The following is a 21,254-nucleotide window of genomic DNA, read 5'->3' as shown; positions in this document are numbered from 1 at the left end:
AGGTACTGCCCGGGTTTGTTCCTCCTGAGAGCTGAAGGAGAATCGGTTCTCTGCTGATGGAGTAGCTTTGGGCAGCCCCAGGGTGAACAGCTTGTGTTTTCTCATTCACTTCCTGTTACAAATGTCTATCTCTGTATCCCAATGCCCTCCTTTTATGGGGCGGGGGGAACACATTTGTTGTGAATTAATTCCACCCTAATGACCCCACTTTAACTCCTTTGTCTCCGTGTCTTAGTCAGGATTACTGTTGCTGTGAAGAAACACCGCCACCAAAACAACTTGGGGAGGAAAGGGTTTATTCGGCTTAGACTTCCATATCACAACTATTCATCATTGAAGGAAGTCAGGACAGGAACTTAAACAGGACAGGAGCTGATGCAGAGGGTAGAGGAGTATTGCCTACTTGTTTGCTCTTCATGGCTTGCTCAGCTTGCTTTCTTATGGGAACCAGGACCATCAGCCTAGGGATAGCATCACCCACAATGGGCTGTTCCCTCCCCCATCAATCCATCATTAAGAAAATGCCCTACATGCTTACCTACAGCCTGATCTTAGAGAGGCATTCTCTCAATTGAGGTTTCCTCCACTCTGAAGACTCAAATTTGTGTAATGTTGACATAAAACTGGCCAGAACACTCCATAAGGACCCTATCTCTAAAGAATGTCAGATTCTGCCCTTGTCTGTGGAGGCTCTCCGTCCGCTCGCTACTCTTCTCTCTGCTTTGCCTTTTCTCCTATTTCTTTTGCTTTTTTGAGCCATTATGTTTATATCCCTACTAGGCCATTTGTAGTGACGATTCCTCAGAACCAGGGAAGTAAGGCTCGTGGGCGCGTTCAGCTTCCATGCGCAGTCAGCACGCATCCAGACTCATCAGGAACCCTAATGCCCCTCCACAGTGATGTCATGGCTGCTGGCTTCAGCATCTCCTCCACGCAGCATGGACCGCTGTGATACTAAATCGTTCTGCTTGTAAACACCTTCTGTCCTTCACCTAAAATGCCATGCAACCCAGTGAGGCAAGGCACCACACTGAGAGCCTGCATCCTCTCTGCCCAGCTTAGCAATGACTTTTCCTTTGTCTCGGTTCAGCTTTCCTCTGCTTGCCCAACAAGTGCCTATTCCAAGAAATTATAAGCGAACTGTCACTTTAAAAGGAAAAAAAGAGAGCCGCCTAGTGACCTTCCTTGGGAACGCGTTGCTAAGTTGGTGTTTTTGTCCTGAGACTTGGCTGCCGCTTCCCAGGGAGCAACCTCAATTACCCCCAGCACACCTCTTCGCTCATTCCTGAAAGATTCCCTGGCTTGACTGAGAGGTCTCTCATCACATCCCTCCAATTCCAGAAAATGGAATCCGCAAACTGCGTTTCGTAGAGTGGATTAAGGTAAATCAGTTTCTAACGGAACCCGAGCCACAGTCCCAGTATCCTGCTTTCTCCTCCTTGCAGTTCCGGCTTGGAGACCAGCCCCTCCCTGGGTGCCATGGGAGCGGATTGAATGCATTGTAACTTTAGAGACTCTCCTTTTGCTTGTAGTTTTGCTTTCTGAATGGAAAGTAGGGGCGCTGTGGGCAACAGCTTTGATTTCTGCAGCTGTCTGGTGTCTGGCTTGCAGCGGAAATACCAGCCAGTTCATGGAGAAGTAGCGCCACCCTCTCTGGCCAGTGTGCTGCTAAACACTGGCTGCATGTTGCTTTCAGGCTTTTGGTTTAGACCCTTTCAAAGGCGTGGGTGGGGAGTACTCAATGCTGCAAACTTCACTTAGTATTGGAGAAAGAGCTGAACCACAGGGCTGAGGACTGCCAAGCTCCAAGAAAAATCTACAGGCTGTCAGTTAAAATGATTGCTTTCTTCTTTGCAAAGAGGTGCGATGAGAAAGTAATAAAATCTAGTGGGGAATACATGTCTGCTATTGCATTTTCTATAAATGTTTCTGCAAATAAGTGTAGTGCCAGTATGATATATAGAGAGAGGGGTGGATAGAAGAGATGTTTGTATATGTATACATAGATATATACATAGATAGATAGATCGAACTAGATAGATATTTGACCTAGAGTTCATTTACAGAGTCATTCATTTGAGTTTTCATTGAGCGTCAATAATGCAGTGGAAAAAAATAATGCAGTGGAGGATGAATTCAACTTTACCTTATGCCAACATGACTTAGACCAGGTTCAATGCTGGGAGTTTGCTGGGGAAGCAGATGCATGAACAGATCATGAGAGCCCTGTAAGCTAATACAAAAGGAGATTTGTAAAACAGGCTAGAGCTTGATGAACAACAGGACTGAGTCCAGAGAGGAACTTCCCTCGCTCCCAGTTTACTGCTCTGCCATAGAGCATAGCCTGTGTACCAACCTGCCCGCTGCAGCGAACGGTGTCATAACCCTCTGATTAAGTGACTACACACAGCTATGCCGTTAACCTGTACTTGAGAAGTATAGTATTCTAGCCACTGGCTAGGATAATTTGTTGTTATGCAAGTGATCATAAAAGACAGCATATGGCAGCTCATGAGATTTCCCAGCTTTGGGTAGGAAAAGTCTCTTGTCTCTGAAGAGAAAGTGAGCATGGATAGGAGGGGCCAGAGGTTCCAGACACACTTTAAATGGGCACACACACACATACACACAGAAAGAAAGAAAGAAAGAAAGAAAGAAAGAAAGAAAGAAAGAAAGAAAGGAAGGAAGGAAGGAAGGAAAGAAGGAAGGAAGGAAGGAAGGAAGGAAGGAAGGAAGGAAGGAAGGAAGGCAGGCAGGCAGGCAGGCAGAAGGCAGCCTGGGCCTAGAGGAAGGATAAATGAGATCTGGTTGTGGCTGCTGCTACAGCTTGAAAACAAAACTTAAGGAGAATAAGGGGAGTGGGGCATCAATACCCTAAGGTTTTTCTTACATTCTTCTCTGTCCCCAAGCTCCTTTCTCCCCTCTTTATCCCTTCCTCCCACTTTCCCTCCCAGTCATGCTTTCCCATCCAGTTCTTATGACCATCCTGGTTAAAAAACAAAAACTAAAGCATTGGTTCTCAACCTGTGGGCTGCGACACCCTTTGAGGGTTAAACAGGGGTCACCAAAGACCATTGGAAGACACATATTTACATTACAATTCTTAACTAAGTTACAGTTAGGAAGTAGCAACAAAAACAATCTTACAGTTGGGGGTCACTACAACATGTATTAAAGGGTCACAGCATTAGGAAGGCTGAGAACCACTGCTCTCCCTTCAGCTGTCGGACAATTAACACAATGGACTCTAAGAAGAAGTGGATTGCATCAGGGTCTCACAATGAGAAAAGGAAAAGGCCCGGGTTCTGGTACCATTTTGAAGGAGAACTTCTCTCTAAGAAGTTCTGACAGTTTGTCAGCCACCTCTCAGAAGAGAGTGGGGCCAGATGGGTCAGTGATGGGCAGGACCACATCTTGACCAGGACTGCGTAGCTATGTGTGGCTCCTGGTACAGTCTATTCAAACCTAAATTTCATATCAGGACCCCAGAAGGCAGACTTGCTTCACGTCCTAATGTTGCTATACTGAATAAATTCCCCTTCTCTGATTTTTTTTCATTATTTGTCTCTTTATTTGGCTTACTGGGGGCAGGGGTGGTGGCCAAGCCTATCTTATTAGGGTTGCCAAGGTCCAGATTCTGACCCTAACTCTGGCAACATTCTTAATAATAAATTTATAAAACCTACCAACATAGAGAGTCTGGTCTGTGACGGGCACTGGATTACAATCTTCTTAGTATGGAGCCGGTAATAACCCCTCACCCCTTGAGATAGGAGGTATGGCTGGGACTTTACAGAGTTGACAGTGTTGTTCCAAGATCTCACACTGGTGAGAAGAGGAAACTCTGAAGCCAGTGTTTTGTTTTTGTTTTTTGTTTTTTACAAAGCCCTCACTATTTGAAACCTTAATTTCTTTGTAAAAAAAAAAAATAATAATGCACCATCCTTGGGACGGCTTTGATTGAGAGATGCCTCTTTCTCTCAGTTCTCTGCATCCTGCAGGGTCACTACAGAGTCCTGGATGTGACTCTGGGTGACTTTAGAGACGGACAGTCCATGGTCAGATAACAGTGTGAGTACTCTCCTTTAACAACGTGTTGCTTTTTCGTACTGTGTAAAACAGATTATAGGCCTGGCAACGTCTACACCACCCCTCACTGCTGCGGTATCTGTGGCTTTGCGTTTGCAAGGATTTTTACAACAAGGAGCCTAGTATACAACAGTGATGGGTACCTTGTTTAGTAAGACTTAGGTCAAAGAGGGTGATGCCTGGGACTGGAGAACTTGGACTCACCAAGTGCCCAGGTCAGACTCTACATGTCAGATTTGAAAACTGTGACTTGGAGCGCATGGCATAACCTGTCAAATTCTCCGTTCCTAGAATCCGCATTGCCGTGTGCCCTACTGAGAGCCGTTCCCTGGGAACGAACAGAATGCATGTGTAGAAAGACTGCAAAGCTCTGCTTCTGCAAACCAGGGCTCTTATTTTGATATTGTCATGGAATGTATTAACAAGTGGCCAAGGCAAATGCTGATGACAGGGGCTTATTAAAGCTGAGTCGTGTTTATTCATCTTTTCTGAGCAGCAGTGTTCATAAGAAAGATAAATTTGGGTGTCATTCGGTTTCCTTCAAAACTCATTCGAAGGTAATGATCGGGAAAGAACGGGGAGAGAGAAAACAAGTCCGTTGCATTTCTCATTTGCCACTTCTACTTTTTTCTTCTGTGTATGACTTTTTTCTTAATTTTTGGAGAGTTCATTTTCCAATTACTAAAACACTTCACATTCTTTGTTTCCAGTTCCTAAGGACCATTAGTGTCTGCCAGAGGTGTACTGTCTGTCCGCACTCCTAGTAAGTTTCCTGCCCCTTCCAGTACCCCCCACCCAATCACTGGGCCTGATGTTTTTATCTTTTCCCTCCCGCTAGAAAGTTCTGAGCAGTCTGTCTGGAAGACAACTGACTAGCAGATCATTTGTTTTAATGAATATGCTAATTCCCTGGGCCGGTCAGCAAAACCTTGGACATCTGGGTGAGCTGCTTAACTGGCCCAGGGCAGCTAAGATTTGTCTCTCATAGGATCAAGAAACGCTTAAGATTTGTCAGTCCTGTGGCTAATATTTCTCCTCATCGTCTCTCATTTAATCTTCACAGCATTTTAGGGAAGCTCTGAAGCACTCCAGAATGTGCCATGAGAATGGACTCATAGTAACTGAGGGTCTCTTAGACAAATATACATGCACTGAATGGGGTGCACAGATGCTCTGAGGATAAGCATCAAACAAAGCACAGTTCCTGTCTCCTGGAACTCTAACAGCAATGGGAGACCCTGATGTACAGTTCCCAAAGCAGACTGGCCATAGGTATTATAGAGAAAGAAGTCATTGTAGGGCACTCACCAAGTTCTTGGCAGGTCCATAATACAATGGAAAGTCGTTGTAGGAAGAACTGTTAGGAAAGACCCCCCTGAAAGTGAACTATTACCAGAGACCCTAGGGAACTCTGGTGTGTGTGTGTGTGTGTGTGTGTGTGTGTGTGTCTGTGTGTATGTGTGTGTGAAGATGAAGGACAGACAGACACACACACATGGGGGGGGGAGTGTTGGATTTCCCTCAGTAGGCAAAGAAAAGTCACTGGAGGACTGCGAGTGGCGGAATGTCATGATCCTACCTAATTTCAATCATTCAACCTGGCTTCCATGACTACTGTAGCTGAGCCGTTTGTGGAGCAGGAGAGTCAGGAGGCTCCCAGGGCAGTCTGCAGGGGAGACAGGGGAGAGGCACTTGACTTAACCACAGTGTTGGTTGGAGGCAGAGGTCTTCAAGGATAGTGCTGGATACTACTAGAAAGCTGGCAGATTTCTGGGAAATGGGATGCTGAATTAGCATGGTCTCCCAGGAGTAGAAATCTACTGGGGAATTGTCTCCTATGACTCTGGAGACTGTGAAGTCCCTCGGTGAGCAATCTGCAGGCTGGGGACCTTGCATGTTGATAGGGTAGGACAGCTCCAGTCTTATGGCTCCTGACACAGGAAAACCAAAGGTGTAAGTTTAAGGCCAAAAGTCTGAGATGAGGGTATACAGGGTTATGTAATGTGAATTCTAGTTGGTCTTAATAATAAAAATCCTGAGTCAGATGTAGGAGTAAATGCTGAAGGATCAGAGAAGTAGAACAGCCAGCCACTAGTTCTTACCTCTACTGAATCCTTAGACCAAATGGGCAATCCTGTCTCTAGGAATCCTCAGACTGAATACACCGAGTTCCTGTCTCTTCCAGCCTTATATTCCTCTCTCCATTCAGCCACATCCCTTCCTGTCTCCTCCTCCCTATTATTGAGACTAAATGAATGTGACTCCCAAGTACTGAGATTAGAGGTGTGAGTTACCACCACCTGGCTCTATTACTCTTTGAGACAAGATCAATCTAGTGTAGCCCAGGGTGACCTTGAACTCACAGAGATCCACCTGCCTCTGCATCCCCAGTATTGGGATTAAATGTGTGTGCCACCTCTGCCTGGACTCTATGGCTAACTTGTGACTCTCTCCATACTTTAATTCTTAGGAAAGCTTTAATTGTTATAGCACAAACAAAATATCACTACAATTGGGGGCTAGGGTGAGTTCTGGTGTCCTAAGGAGAGAGGGCCTTGATGTGAGAAGATAGAAGAATCCTGGCTGTTAGGGGTTGTGATATAAGCTCATTCTCCTTTTGTGTTTGTTCTTTTGGGGTCATGGATAATTATTTGGTGCCCCTCATTTTGAAAGTGACTCTTCTCACCTGGTCCATTCAGACTCAAAAACCAATGTAACTTTGGAAAGATGCTCCCAGACACAAAGAATTGTTGTGAAATATTAGTTTAAGATGTGTTATATCCTTTTATGCTGTGGAATGTTTGTTTAATTTAATATTTGCAAAGACGTGTTGTATTCTTTTATGTTGCATTTGTTTAACTCTGTTAAGCTGCTACTTTGCCTGCCTAAAACACCTGATAAGTCTAATAAAGAACTGAACCACCAATAGCTGGGTAGGAGAGGGATAGGTGGGACTAGGATGCAGAGAGACTAGATAGAAAGAGAAATCTAGGCTCAAAGAACAAGGATCAAGAAAAGGAGAAAGAGAGGAAGAGTACGGGGTCAAGCACCCAGCCATGCAGCCAGCCATGGAATAAGAAGGAAAGAAAGATATATAGAATAAAGATAAAAAAGCCCAGAGGCAAAACATAGTTAAAGAGAAATGGGATAATTTAAGTTAGAAAAACTGACTGAAACAAGTTAAAGTCTGGCATTCATAAATAAGGATAAGTCTTTGTGAATTTATCTGGAAGCTGGGTGGTAGCCCCTAAAATGTTTTTTTAAAAAATGCTTACAAGATCCCTCACAGAGCAGCCGCAAGCCCGGCAGGTGGCAGTGGGTCCAGTGGGTCACCCAGGATCCCTGGTGGTTCACGAATGGTGGCTCATGCCGGGTGGGCTAATCCTACCATGTGGCGACCAGGGAGACACAGCTTGTGGCGGGTTTGGAGAGCCACCCAAGCAGGCGGTGGGTAAAAGGCACATAGACACAGTAGGCAGGCATAGAATGGGATATTTATTACTTAGAGGAGAGAGAGAGAGAGTAGGGAAAGAAGGAGGAGAGAGAGAGAGAGAGAGAGAGAGAGAGAGAGAGAGAGAGAGAGAGAGAGAGAGGCGCACGCCAAGAAGGGACAGGAAAAGAGAGATCCAATATGGCGGCGAGAGGTCAGGGGTCACTGGAAGTGGGCATGGCTTGCCCCTTAAAGGGCCAAAAGAATAACAGCCCCCCCCAAAGAGTAAAACAAACAAGCAAACAAACAAAACTACACAGAACAGCCACTTCTCAGTTTTTTAAGTATTCCTTGATCTAGTCAAGTTGACATAGAAATAATGACAGGTACGCTGTATCATAGGAGGATGAAAACAGCTAAGGATGGCTGCAGGGGTTCTAGTTCTTGGTAGAATGGAAAGACTGTAGCACAGACTCATAAGCAGAGGCCAACAGCTTCAATCAGGGTCAAGGAAGGTAACCCTGACACCATCACAGACTGGATCCTAGCATTCTGTGGATGCGTCTAGACTCAGAGTGTCAATGTGGGAAAGATCCATGTGCATATGGTATTCCAGGCCAAGAGTTAAGATAAGACAGCCAGGGGAGTGAGAACAGGCTGAGCCAAACACTCCAGCATTCGATGCTGGGGAGACGAGAAACCAGCCAAGGTGCCTGAGAAGGAGCAGCTGGTGAGTGGCATGAACGCTGGAAAGGAACTGATTTTAGAGGCTGGATGAAGAAAGTGCTTTGACAGCATATCTGTACGTTCAGTACGTGAAGAAGAGAACTGGCCATCCGACAAATAGACCCCAGCAAGAGTAGGCACAGGGTGTATTAGACACTCAGAAAAATAAAGATTGAGAAAGGGGGAGTGTTTTTGGTGTGTTCCTAGAAAGGCTGAATAATGGAGCAACAGCTACAAGAGAAGTGTAATGGAGAGAAGACACTTTTGTGTAAGGAAAAGTCAGGTTATTTTGAACCCTGGTAGGAATGAACCTACAGAGCAGGAAGAAATGGCTGTCTAGGCAGCAGGGTTGGGATGGGGGATTACAAGATCATAGTCCTGGGGAGGGATGCAGTGGGACTCACTGATTGCCAGGAGCTGAGCTAGGTGAAGACAGAGACCAACAGCACAGCACAGTAGCAAGCGGAAGCGGAAGCGGAAGCGGAGGAGCGCTGTGACCCAGTGGGGGTTGCAGGAAGGGAGAGGATTTGGCGCCTTCTCTCATGTCACCCCTCTGCTCCTTGACATGAGAAGGCGATTAAAAATTGAGACTGAGAGGCCAAGAAGAGAAGAAAGTCAGAGATGGTCCTTTGAAGCTGACTTCAGCTAGGGTCTCTGTCTGCCCACCTGGGTGTACCAGGGGCAGAGGGCTAGCGCCTCCTTCTCTTACATCCCCATTCCTGGGGCTTGCCATGCTTGTTGTGAACAGCTCAGTCTAGTTAGTGCATAAGCTTCAGTCTGCCTGCATCAACAGCGAGAGACAAGGATGATCTCACAATGCCTGACCTCTTCCTTGTTCTTTCTCAGAAACCATCACAGCCAAGATGAATCCCAAGGAAGAAAAAGTAAAAATAATTTCAGAGGTAAGTCCCGGCCTCTCTCCCCTTGGGGCCCTTTGTGGGTAAGGAAGTTCAGTCTGGCAACAAGCATTTATTACACGTGTTAAAGGCAATTCTTCAAACTCAGTTTAGACAGATGAGATAGTTCTGAGAACCTGAAGAGCTGTGGGGGAGCTGTGCTCTGCACAGTTGCTGGATTCATGAATGGCCACGAGAGTTCTAAAACATTCAGGCAGAGATGGCACTTCCAGCTGCCTGCCGGGTTCCAGAGCCTTCATCAGAAGTGAGGTCCCAGGAAAGCTGGCTTGACCGCAACTCAGAGTTGCCTTGTTGGGACATGTCTGTCTAATTGTTTGCTGGCCTGTGGCTGACTAGGAACAGCCATGTGCTTGGATTCTCCAAGACAGAACTATCTGTTAGAAACACACACTCTCAGCTAGATTTCAGTTCATTTGAATACCAAATTAAAAATTTTTTTTTACATCCACCAAGTACAGAGGCATGCTTTTGCCAACGTTAGTTTAACTTAACATATGCCAGAACAAGCACTCCAAGCGTTCTTTATCGGCCTTTGTTGGGGAAAGAGGCAGATGATGAAGGCTACACAGCCCTGCATAGCCTGCGGTCTCGCCTCTACCTGAATGTTCTGGAAATTTTGTCACCATTTCAGGAATCCAGCACACAGCAGTTCTCACTGTCCGCTCCTGGGCACAGCTCAGAGAACACTAGTCTAATAAATGTAGCCATTTCTGATCATTGTAAGTTATGAATAACAGCCTGTCCCTACGGTCTTGTCTTTTCTGACTCCCTGTGTATAAAAACTCAGACCAGGCAAGGGAAGCCACCTACAGTGGAGACCGCAGCCCATTTAGCAGAGGCCAGAGTGTCCCTCCAAACCGTAACTCCCCCCCTCTTGGATTGGGGATTATGGGGTTGAGAATACAGAAAACAAAGCCTGCAGGTACTTTTTGTTTTAATTTCTATTTTCTGTGCATTGCACACACGTAGGTGTGAGGGTGTCGGAACCCCTGGAACTGGAGTTACAGACAGGTGTGAGCATAGTGTAGATGCTGGGAACTAAACCTGTAAGAAACGGGTCCCCTATAAGAGCAGCCAGTATTCTTAACCATCTGGTCCATCTCTCCAGGCCCCTGATGGCACAGTTAACAAAACCATACAGATTAACTTTAAGCAAGTTATCACATGCTTGTGAGCTACACACACCTCTGTCTGTTGTTCATTCATCCAGCAGTGAGGAAAGCCATGACCATGGGCTTGCATTTGAGCCTCACATAACTCTTACTGGACTCTGTCCATTGGTAGAAAACAAATGACCTAAACTTCTCAATGGTGTGTTCAAGTCAAAGAAAACTAAGAATTAGACTTTGAGCCACGCCTGCCCACCACATTGTCATCCTCTCAGGGAATCTCTGAGCTAAGAGTGGTCCTTCGCCAGCCAGTCTAGGAAGAGGAGTGAGGATGGAGCCTCTGCTCCGAACTCCAGGTAGACAGAGCTTATCACAAAACCAAAAGCCCAAGCCAAGCCCATTCTCTGGCTGGGATTTCTTGGCTCCCTCCTCTGGAACTGACCTCTGTGTCTTCCCTAACCCCAATAGCCAAGGAGGAAGGGGATGAATAGGGACGTGGGTCAGCCCTCTGCCTCAGGTCTCTATGAAGCTTTACACCATTAACATTCAAGCTCTGCGTTCCAATTGTGCCTCGGTGGATTCGGCGAGGCAGCAAGAGCCTTGATGTTTCTGTTGTCTATTCGTTTTTTATTGAGTTACCTCACTTTGTAACTCGGGCTGGCCTTCAGCTTCCTACATAGCCCAGGCTATCCTGATCTTCCCACCTCAGCTACCGAGGGCAGGGATGGCAGGTGCTTACTATACATTCAGCCGTCTTGCAGTTTCTCATTCACTCAGAAGGGCTGATGCCAACATTTATAAAGCTGCACAACAGGGAACGTTAAAGTCTGAACACCTCAGAGATTTTGGCTCTGACCTCTTAGGTCTAGAATGTATGCCGCACAATGTGAGAAAAGAAAGCAATGGTCCCACTTTTCCCTCCCCAAAAGAGCTCCCCAAATTCCCTGCGAGTTAAAACTCCTGCTAATTCAACCTACAGTCCTTTCCTGCATCTTAACCTGGGGAGCAGCGAATGAAACCTCAAACATGAATCCACTGCCTGTCCCCACCTCTCCATCTGTCTTGGAAGTTCCCCTTGATAGTCGCCTCTCCTAGAATGGCAGTGGGGACCACACTGAGTGTACACACTGTAGCCCCAGGACCTGGTATACAGTAAGTGCTCAATAGATGTTCAAAGCGTGAATGAGCACTTGCAACAATAACAATGGGAGCTTTACCACCATCGTGTGAACAATGTCTCAGTTAGCATGGAAGTCCCCCAGAGCCAGCCTACTTTGAGAAAATGTGGTGGTGGGTGACCTTAGATGTTGTTAACTGTCCCTTTGCTCAACCCCATGGTAGTGGGTGCTGGAGGATAGAGTTTCAGGGGTAAACTACCTGAAGAGTCTCTTCTTCTCTTTGTGTTTTGACAAAGGAGTTCACCGGCGATGATGTGGATGCAGAGGTGGGAAGACGGAAGAAGAATTCAAAGGTCCAAAGACAACAGAGGAAAAAAAAGGTAAGAAATGATGAGAAACTGCATCAGTCTATGTAGAATATTATTGATACATATCACTGATGGGCAGTCTGCCTGCCCCTCTGGGAAGCCACACAGATTCCCCAGTAACACTTGTGGGACACTTGTGGGAAGAGGGAACCTCAATCAAGGAAATGGCTCATGGGATGTCTGTGGAATATTTTCTTGATTAATAATTGATGTAGAACAGTCCAGCCCACTGTGGACAGACTTACCTACCTAGTGTCATCCCTAGGTAGGTAAGTCTGGGCTTTATGAAAAGGGTAGGTGAGCATGACCCTGGCAGTAATCGGTAAGCAGTATCCCTCCATGGTCTCTGCTTCTATTCCTGGCTTCGGGTTCCTGCAATGACTTCCCTCAGAGATAGATGATCTGTCACCTGGAAGTGTAGGGGGAAATAAACTCTTTCTTCTTCAAGGTGTTCTTGGTCGCAGCAATAGAAACTTAACTAGAAATCTACCACAAAAAAAACCCATCCCTCCCACGGGCTCCAGCTCTTGGCTCACTCCTGGAAACTGAGGCAGGGATGTAGGTCTAATGTGTGGGACTCTGTTGGACTTATGTAGGGAGATGATGCTCCAATTAAGGCTATACCCGTATTAAGAGCTTTTGTCTGTTTTTGTTGTTGTTGTTTCTTTGTTTCGGATTTTTTTTTTTTTTTTTTTTTTTTTTTTTTTTTTTTTGTATATGTGTTTCCTTGTCTCTCCAGAGTCTAGGAAGGAAAGTAGTTAGAGTCCTGCCACTGATGGTCATAGACTGTGGCGGGCAGCAGATGGCAGTGCAGGATCACAAATCTTAAGAGACTCCTTTTTTTCTTCTACCCCAAGTCCCAAATTCACAGTTAACTCCTGTCTCCCCAGCCTGCAGCCATTTCTCCCCCACCTCTCCGCAGGAGTTTCCCGCCTCCTTCGCTGGAAGCATCCCTGCAAGGTAATTCAGTTCCCTTATTAAGGAACTGCCGTCCTGAAGAAGAAAGGCAAGAAAGGGGCTGTTGTAGACAGGGATTGCCTGGAGCCTGGGAGGGAGGGAAAGGGAGCGCCATTTTGAGCTAGCAATCACATGATGAGACTGCCAGGAGAGGGAGAGTAGACCTGGGAGGTGGAGAGGGGACTGGGAGAGTCAGGGAGGAACCTTCCTGCCAGCTCCTCGGAACTCTGCACGCGTTTCCACTAGGGAAAGCGGAGAAGACAAAAGCTCCATCTGCCTTTTCTGCAGGCTGAGTGCAGCCATGGGGGAAGGCGCAGGGGGCTGAGAAGAGCTGCCAGAGCACAGCTGCCCACTCTAGGAGACTAGGGACACCAAGACTTAGGAACACTCAGCCACATTGCGTCCTGAAGCTTTTAGCTGAGGTTCAACCTGTTTGTTGCTCCGCAGCCCTGGGCAGGGGACCCTGTGGTGTTAGATAAAAAGTACTTTAGAGCCACTTAGTGAGCAGATAATGACCAAAGATAAAGGCGCCTAGCATCTTTGGACCAAACAGGAGGAAGCCATAGGCAACGTCGTAACTCTCTCAGTGGCTGAGTTTTGTAAGTCAACTTTGCAAGGCATCCTTGTGTTTGTTTAATCTGCTCAAGAGCCTTGATCCCTGCTATGGCTTTATTCAGAAGACCCCATCCTTTTGAGTGCTCTATTTCCATGTGAACCTCCGTGCTGCAATCCCCCAAGCATAGCAATGGTTGTACAGAAAGAGTGGAGTGCTGCAATCCCCACTGCATAACAATGCTTTTACAGAGAAGGGAGGTGTATGCTTGCCCAGGACTCGTAGCCAGGCTGAGCTGACTGTGAGCTTTAGTCTGCCTGGCACAGAAGCATCCTTACCAGCTCTGCTTCCTCAAGACTTGAGGAAAACAACACAAGATATTCTCAGGGGCACCCAGTGTGGAAACAGTTTCAGCCCAGATTAGCCAATGCCACTTGGATGGTTCTTTGCTGTCGATATGGGGTTGGAGATGAAGTGATCTGTTGTGATTCCCTGCATAGATGTATGTCTTTCTTCCCAGCAAATGTGACAATCATTGTCTTATTTGGGGTACCATGAGGCTATGGTGAAAAGCCCCCTAGTAACCGCTCAGACTGGTAACAGAGACCTGAACAACAGTGAACAGCATCACAGAAAGTACTAAAGCCCGGCCCTTCTGTGGTGACCCCACCGCATCTTAAGAAAGGGCTGAGCTAATGAAGCGCAGGCATCTCAGACTCCTCTCATCTCTTCACAGCCACCTGCCACTACCCCTGAGGAAATGGTGTCAGACAAATTCCAAGGCAGTGGCCAACCAGAGATGGTGGAGGAAGAACCTGAAACCAACCTCCTGAGCTTGACAGCCCGGCGGGGGCCTCGGAGTGAGTATCTTGCTTGCTTTCAGCTGGTGGTTATTAACTGCCGACCACAGACTCAGCATTGAGCAATATGGGGCTTCACTGAGGGTATTGTTATTACATATGACCAGGGGTAAGGCTCCCCAAATAGGACAAAACAATAGGAATGTAGTCATTCTCAGAGACTGAGTTTTGGAATCCCCTCTTTTAGGGGGCTCCAACTGTTTTGCTGTAACTCTGTGGCTCAGTTTCTAGGGTGGCATCAGACTAGAAGACATGCAGTTAGGGAGTTCCACTATAACCAGGAAAAGTAGACAGCAGTAACCGACGTAGAACTAGCAGAGATAATCAGATATTTTAGAATTTGAAGGAGAGTGACACAGAGACACATGTACATGTGAAGCAGAACAAGAGTCAGTCAGACTGAAGAATGGGCAGTTTCTGAGGCTATTAACCCCTCACAACACTCACGCTCAGCCCCTGCAACTAACCTACTTCTGGGAACCATGGCAAGGAGGCTGGGGAGCTGGCTTAGTGAGAAAAGCCCTTGGCTGTGCAAGTGCGAAGACTCAAGTTCAAATCCCCAGAACCCATGAAAAAGGCATGCATGGCAGCACATATCTCTAATTCCAATACTCCTAAGTAATACCTCCTATGGGAGGTGGAGACAGGAGAATCCCTCAAAGCTCACTGCCCAGCTAGCCTGGCACACACACATGTGCACACAATGACGAGACCCTGTTTCAAACAAGGTAGAGGAAGGGGGGTATGGACACCTGGGGTTTGTAATGGGTTCACTGAGGCAAAAGCATACCTGCACTCAGACACACGGATACGCGCATACATACGTAAATGTGATTTTTTTTAAAAAGAGCCTTGGCTAGTCCTTGGACTTCACGGCATTTGCTCCTGTCATGCAGTGAGCATCGTTCATTGTGAGCCCACAGTGGGGAAAACCACTGCCCTTCCTTCCCTCATGACCGGCAAAGTGGATTAGACAGGAAACGTGCTTCGTTCTTCCAGTTACCCAGTCCTTACACTCGTGTACTGTGGCAGCCCTGGGAGTAGAGTCAGTGTTAGACATTAGAGGCTTGTGGAAGCAGCTGACCTAAGTCCAACCCGAAGAAAGGTGTGGCTCCAACCACAAGGAAGCCACATGCAATTAGGGCTGCTAGGAATCCCAGAAAAGCAGACTAAGGATGGACACACACACACACCGCCAAGTAGCTGTTCTTTTTCTTACATGCCTTTGTCATCTTGGGCCGCCCTATCTAAATATCATAGATTGTGTGGCTTGAAAATTCAGAAGCGTATTCTTCTCACTGAATGCAACACAAAGGCTCCCAGTTAGAGCAGACTCCATGGCTTTGACTCAGCAACTGGGAAAATGGGGCTGCCATCTTCAGAGGAGAAGGACAGCAGGAAGGACGTGTGTGAGGGGCCGGTAACCAGGAATAAAGATGCAGAGTGTGAGATGCTTCTTGGGTACCCAGGTGGACATGGGTTTATGGATGTAGGAGGCTGGTGGAGAGAAGGGCTGGGACTGGAGAGGCCTTCCTTTGAAGGCGTAAGTCACAAACAATCCCACACCAGTTTGGAATTATGATTAATAGAATGGTTATTTATTTAAAAGGGGAAAACTTACAGATCACCGTTCCAGCCAACAGCCCTCTGCGCAATCAGGAAGGGAGCCTAGTCGCTGGAAGCAGAGCCGGAAGCCAGAGCGCGAGCAGGAGGGAAGTGGCAGCATTTTTTAAAAAGAGAGACCACGCCCCAGTGGGCTGGTATCTCAGCAGCTATTGGCTGACAGAGCGGAAGGAGCTCCCGCAACATTCCTTGACCTCCCATCTAGAGCAGTTCTTTCTCCCCTCCACAACACATACAGTCCTGTCAGCGGAGCTTTTTCTTTCAGTACACACCTCACCCCCTGAACACACTCTTGAGAGCTGCTGGGCAAAGACCACTCTGCTAGGGCAGAGTCTCCCTCATGGCAGGCTGTGTTCGCTCTGTGGGCCGTGTCCTCCTTCAGGGCACAGAATCTTTTAAAGCTTGATGTAGCTCCACATATTGTTTTCTTGTTGACGCCTGCATTTTTAGTGTTATTATCCAAGAATTCACAGCCCAATTCAATGCCATAATCCATTTTGAGTTCATTTTTTGTTTATTAGGTAGGGATACGATTTCATCTTTTGTTTATTAGTAAATTAAATTGTTTACATGGCTGGGGGAGCATGTTGTGCCTTGGTGCGCAGGTGGAGGTCCAAGGACAGCCTGTATGAACCAGTTCTCTCCCTTCGCTCTGGATCCCAGGGCGAGACCTCAGGTTGTCAGGCTTGGTGGCAGGTGCCTTTACCTGCTGAACCATCAGCTCCCCGTACCACTCTTTTATCTTTGGATGTAAGTTTTCCTAACTCCCTATGTTGAATATGGTGCTTTCCTACCGAAGGGTCTTGGCACATGTGTTGAGGATCATCTGACCATATAGTCAAGGATTTATTTCTGGGCTCTTCATTCTGTTCCATGGGTTTAGGTTTCTGTCTTCGCGCTGCTACCATGCAGTTTTGACTTTAACTTTGGAATGAGTTTGGAATTAGAACATGGGAGGCCTTGAAGATCGTTCACTTTTAAAACTGTATTAGCCGTTCACAGTCCTCTGGTGTTCCTTAAGTACTTTAGGGTAGACATTTCTATTTTTGCAAAACAAAAATCATTGTGTTTTTCATAAGAATTGTGCTAAATCTATAGACTGACTGGGTAGTATTGACATTTTAATGACAGTGAGCCTTTAAATCCCCAAACACACAGTCCTTCCATTTATTTTTCTCACCTTTAATTTCTTCCAGCAGAATTTCAGTTTTGGGTGTGTGAGTCCTTTCCTTCCTTCATTGACTTCCTCCTAAGTGTATTTCTTAGTTTTTGATGGTATTCTAAGTAGAATTGTTTTCTTAATTTCATTTTGAATTGTTTGTTGTTGGTATATACAAATGCCATTGACTTTTGTGTGTTGGTTTTATATTCTGAAACTTTCGCTGAATTCGGTTGTGACTCTAACGTCTTTTGTGGAATCATTAGAGTTTCTTTATCGTGCAATTGCTTAATAAAGGTAATTTGACTGTAACATCCCAACCTGGGTGATTTTTTAATTTCTTTTTCTTGCCTTGTTTCTCTGCATATGAGTCCCAGGACTATGTTGAAATAGCAAATGCTATTTTCTTTGGTCCTGATCATAGAGAAAAAAAAAAAAAAAAACTTTGGCATCAGCCTTGAGGCTTTTATATGTCCTTTATTTTGTTGAGATTGCTTCTTAACATATGATGCTTTTACTCTGGACAGACGGAATGATGGGTGTGTAGAGAAACAGGTCCATCAGATACATCTGAAAATGTTAAGAACCTCAGACCACATTCTGAGCTAGGCAGTGGTGTAGTGGGCGCCATGCTAGGGTCTTGACGTGTGCTGTATTATTTAATTTTCTTAGTAATCCTACCCTCGGGCACTGTTAGTAGATTAGGAAGCAAGGTCTAGGGAGGGTTAACGGTGAGAAGTGATGGAGCAGGTTCCGGATCTCATATGCTGACCTGTGTTCCTACTTACTGCGAGCTGCATCACTGTGGACCCACAGACTTAACCTCGGATTATAGACTTAATTATATTTAGACTTAGTAATTCAAGCCAGTACTACAAACCTAGCAGCAGTTCCTGAAGGGGCATGGTTGTTCAGCAGTTATGATTCACCAGACTAGCTTCAATATATATATATATATATATATATATATATATATATATATATATATATATAATTCAGCTTTAATAAAGGAAAGAAAAGGGAACTTACAAATCCAAGGTTCCAGCAAGGAGTGCAGGAAAACAAAGAGCCGGCGGGATGTAGGCCCACAAGATTTTATAAGTCAATATTAGCCTAAGGGGGACACGCCTTACAAAACAAGGTGATTGGCAAGGCTTCCCCTTCAAGTTCCTGAGAGCCCACAGGGAACTCCTAAAAGGGGGCAAAGAATGAGTTAGCTTCTTCTTCATGAGACTGTAAGCCCAGCTCTTCCTGATCTTTTTCCATAAAGAATAACAGAGTCCTCTCCTTACTTCCCAAAACAGCACATTTCCTATTGAATTGTTATTGTTGTTGTTGCTGCTGTTGTTGACTCTGCTCTATATTGAGGCCTTGTTCTGGCAAACTGTGCATGCTCACTTACCACTCGGAGCAGATGATGGTCCACATCCTCCCACTGAGTCTGTCCACTTAGATGGAAATGTGTGATTCTTACCCTGACTCTCTACTTCCCAAACCTCACATTGGTCCTGGCTATATATACATCAGCACTCTTCACCACAGGGCCTCAGCTTGACTGTGATCCCCCATCTCTCTATAATATGCACACAGGTCTCCCCATATTGTTAAGGTCAGACAACATTCAGAGACCGAGAGACCCATACCTGTGACCACATGGCCTCTCACGCACGTGCCTATGCGGTGCAACTACTGACTTCCTACTTTCTCATCTAAGATTACATATGGTCCTGACAATTTCATTGATCACACACCAGTTGCAAATCAAGTAAGCGTCCGGTTTCAAAGCATGCACTTCCCTTATGAGTCCACCTTGCCCTGTGTCTTAACAGAGTAACGATCAAATGTGAAGAAGTCCTTTCTCACTGACATCTGTTTTTTGTTTTCTATTCATTCATGCTAGCCTCTCTGATTAAAGTATCACCTCAGAGCCAATTTCTCAGTATTGGTGGAAAAGAAAATACAGTGAACTTTGAGTAGATGACATAGATGATTTATTTTAGACATGCATTTTCAAAGTCTTCAAGACCCAGTGAGACAGACACAGGAAGCAGATTTTCTGAGGTCAGACTCCGGAAAGTTGCCTGAAGGAGTGAGGCTGGGTTACTGTGGAGCATCTACGGAGAGAGGAGAACACTAACCAAAGGACTCACACAACATGGCTTCAGTGCCCAAGAAATCTATGCTTCTCTGATTTCATCCCTCCTTCTCCTTTAATCATTAGCAATTGCTGATCTTTAAGAATGATATGCTGTTGTTGTTTTTAATTTATGCTGGGAAAGACACTTAGAGGATTTTAAGATTTCCTAATTCTGCTTGGTGACATGTCACCTCCCTAGCTAGAATGTGAGCAGCGTGATGGAAAGACTCTTGGTGGATGCTTTTGCATCTGGTTAATGGTAATGACCCATTAGTCAAGAGAGAGTGCAGTTTAAGCGCACGCTGCTTGGACTTGCTCAGTAGGTTTGGCTGTGACTTACTGTATCTAAAAGTTCCTAGACCTTGCTGTTGAGAACCACTAGTTGCATCCTAGATACTGATTTCCATATTCTTCTTCTCTACTTTTCTCTTCTTGTTCTCTCCCTCTCTCTTCCTCCCTCTCTCTCTCCCTCCCTCTCCCTCTCTCTCACTCTCCCTCCCTCCCTTTCCCTCTCTCTCCCTCCCTCTCCCTCTCTCTTCCTCCCTCTCCCTCTCTCTCCCTCTCTCTCCCTCTCTTTCCCTTCTTCCCTCCCACTGACCCTCTCTCCTTAAGATATCACCGGGACATCCTAGCTGGTGCAGCTAGGTGAAGCTCTCCATGTGCAGCTTCTAAAAACACCACTGATCTCAATTCTGCTCTTCTACACCTGCTTCAAGACTTCCTACCGAAACAGAGTCAAGACTCCTTAGGAGAACATTAAAGGCTCCCCTTCACTTCACCCCCTAAATCCTGCAAACTTAATTGCTCCAGGTTCCTATCCCAATGAACTTAACATTCTATGCATCAAGCACCATCTTATTTCCTGTATTTCTCTCAGGATGGTGTCGGGTATCAAAGAACAGAACTGGGACCAAATCACAAGCATTCTGTTGTGGACTGAAAAACAAAAAACAAAAAACAGATGTTCGTGAGAAAATGACGGGAAGCCCGTCATTTGTCATGCATGACCTCATTGTCGTCATCAACAATGATACCCAGGGATGGTAACCCCTGATCTTGGAGTTATGATCTGGGGATAATCCAGCAAGGATGCTGTGGAGATTCACATGCTAATTCACTATACCCAACACACAATAGCTGTATACTTGTTCAAGTGGTTCCCCTCTGTATTCAGTAATATCTGTGATATGTACATTGTCTCAGTGACAGCCCTTGGCAGTCCAAGGGCTATAGCTAAGCCTTTAGCAAAGGTTGCTCTAGTTGAAGAGAGGATTAACCCCTGGGATGACCTCGCATCAGCCCCCCATTCACCCAAGGAGCAACATGTTGGAGTTCAGCGCTGGCTTAGTTGGCAACTGTCTGTGTGCCTTCAACATTCAGGGGCCACTCATTCTGGGCTTGGTCAAACCAACGTGACAGTCCCTCGCAGGGCCAAGTTCTCCATGTCAGTCTCCTAGAGGCCAAGGCATATACTTCCACTGTCAAAGGCATATACTTCCACTGTCTAAGCGGCTTCAGCACTGAGGCCTGGTTGCTTGTGCGGCCCTCTAGGAGCAAAATTACACCCTTTTTATAGTCAATTCACTCCTGAGGGGGAAATGTTTAAAAGTATTATTTATTTATTTATTTGCTTATTTATTTATTTTTTTAAGGCTTACCTCCCATCCCTTCAGCATCCCGAACAGGCTTTGCAGAATTTTCCATGAGGGAACGTATGAGGGAGAAGCTTCAGGCCGCAAGGGTAAGAGAGACAGTGAATGTCCCCTTCAGGACTGACTGCTACTTTCAGGGGTTTGTTTTGCTTGCTTTGTATGCTTCAAATTGTGTGGAGCTGAGAGCCATTCAATCTGTCCTTCAGGCCCTCAATGTTACAATTCTTTGCATTGACAAGGATGAGAATTACAGCGGAAAATGGCCTTCCCTGTTCTAAGCCATTGTCCTTGCTCTGATCCCTACAGTGGGACAGCATGTGGCCGTTTTACTGACTCTTCTTTATTCCAGGGACAGCTGAGGTTCTCTGATAATATGTTATATATAATGCTTTCCTGTTTGGGCCTTTAGTCTAAGGCAGAAAGTGCATTGCTGCGGGATGCCCCCACCCCTAAGCCCCGGCGCCTGCACAGTTCCAGTGAGAGAGAAACGGAGACCGAATTTGGCACAGAGGTGAGACGTGGATTCTTTCTATCTTTCTACTTTGATGTGCAGTTC

General features: G+C 46.0%; 1 protein-coding gene across 1 annotated transcript in view; it reads left to right on the top strand.

The window, feature by feature from the left end:
- Nucleotides 1-1,231: 1,231 nt before the first annotated feature.
- The window catches only part of Cc2d2a (coiled-coil and C2 domain containing 2A), an 80,085-nt gene continuing 60,062 nt past the window's right edge, over nt 1,232-21,254 (top strand). Inside the window, exons 1-6 of the mRNA XM_038312974.1 lie at nt 1,232-1,382; nt 9,092-9,147; nt 11,686-11,769; nt 14,004-14,127; nt 20,699-20,787; nt 21,108-21,209. Of these exons, the coding sequence (XP_038168902.1) occupies nt 9,109-9,147; nt 11,686-11,769; nt 14,004-14,127; nt 20,699-20,787; nt 21,108-21,209 (438 nt within the window). The 5' untranslated portion in view covers nt 1,232-1,382; nt 9,092-9,108. The remainder of the gene's footprint in view (nt 1,383-9,091; nt 9,148-11,685; nt 11,770-14,003; nt 14,128-20,698; nt 20,788-21,107; nt 21,210-21,254) is intronic.

This window comes from Arvicola amphibius, chromosome 1 (genome assembly GCF_903992535.2).
Source record: "Arvicola amphibius chromosome 1, mArvAmp1.2, whole genome shotgun sequence".
NCBI classification, from domain to species: domain Eukaryota; kingdom Metazoa; phylum Chordata; class Mammalia; order Rodentia; family Cricetidae; genus Arvicola; species Arvicola amphibius.
The sequence above is the reverse complement of the archived record's forward strand: the minus strand, read 5'-3'. Positions and strand labels throughout refer to the sequence as shown.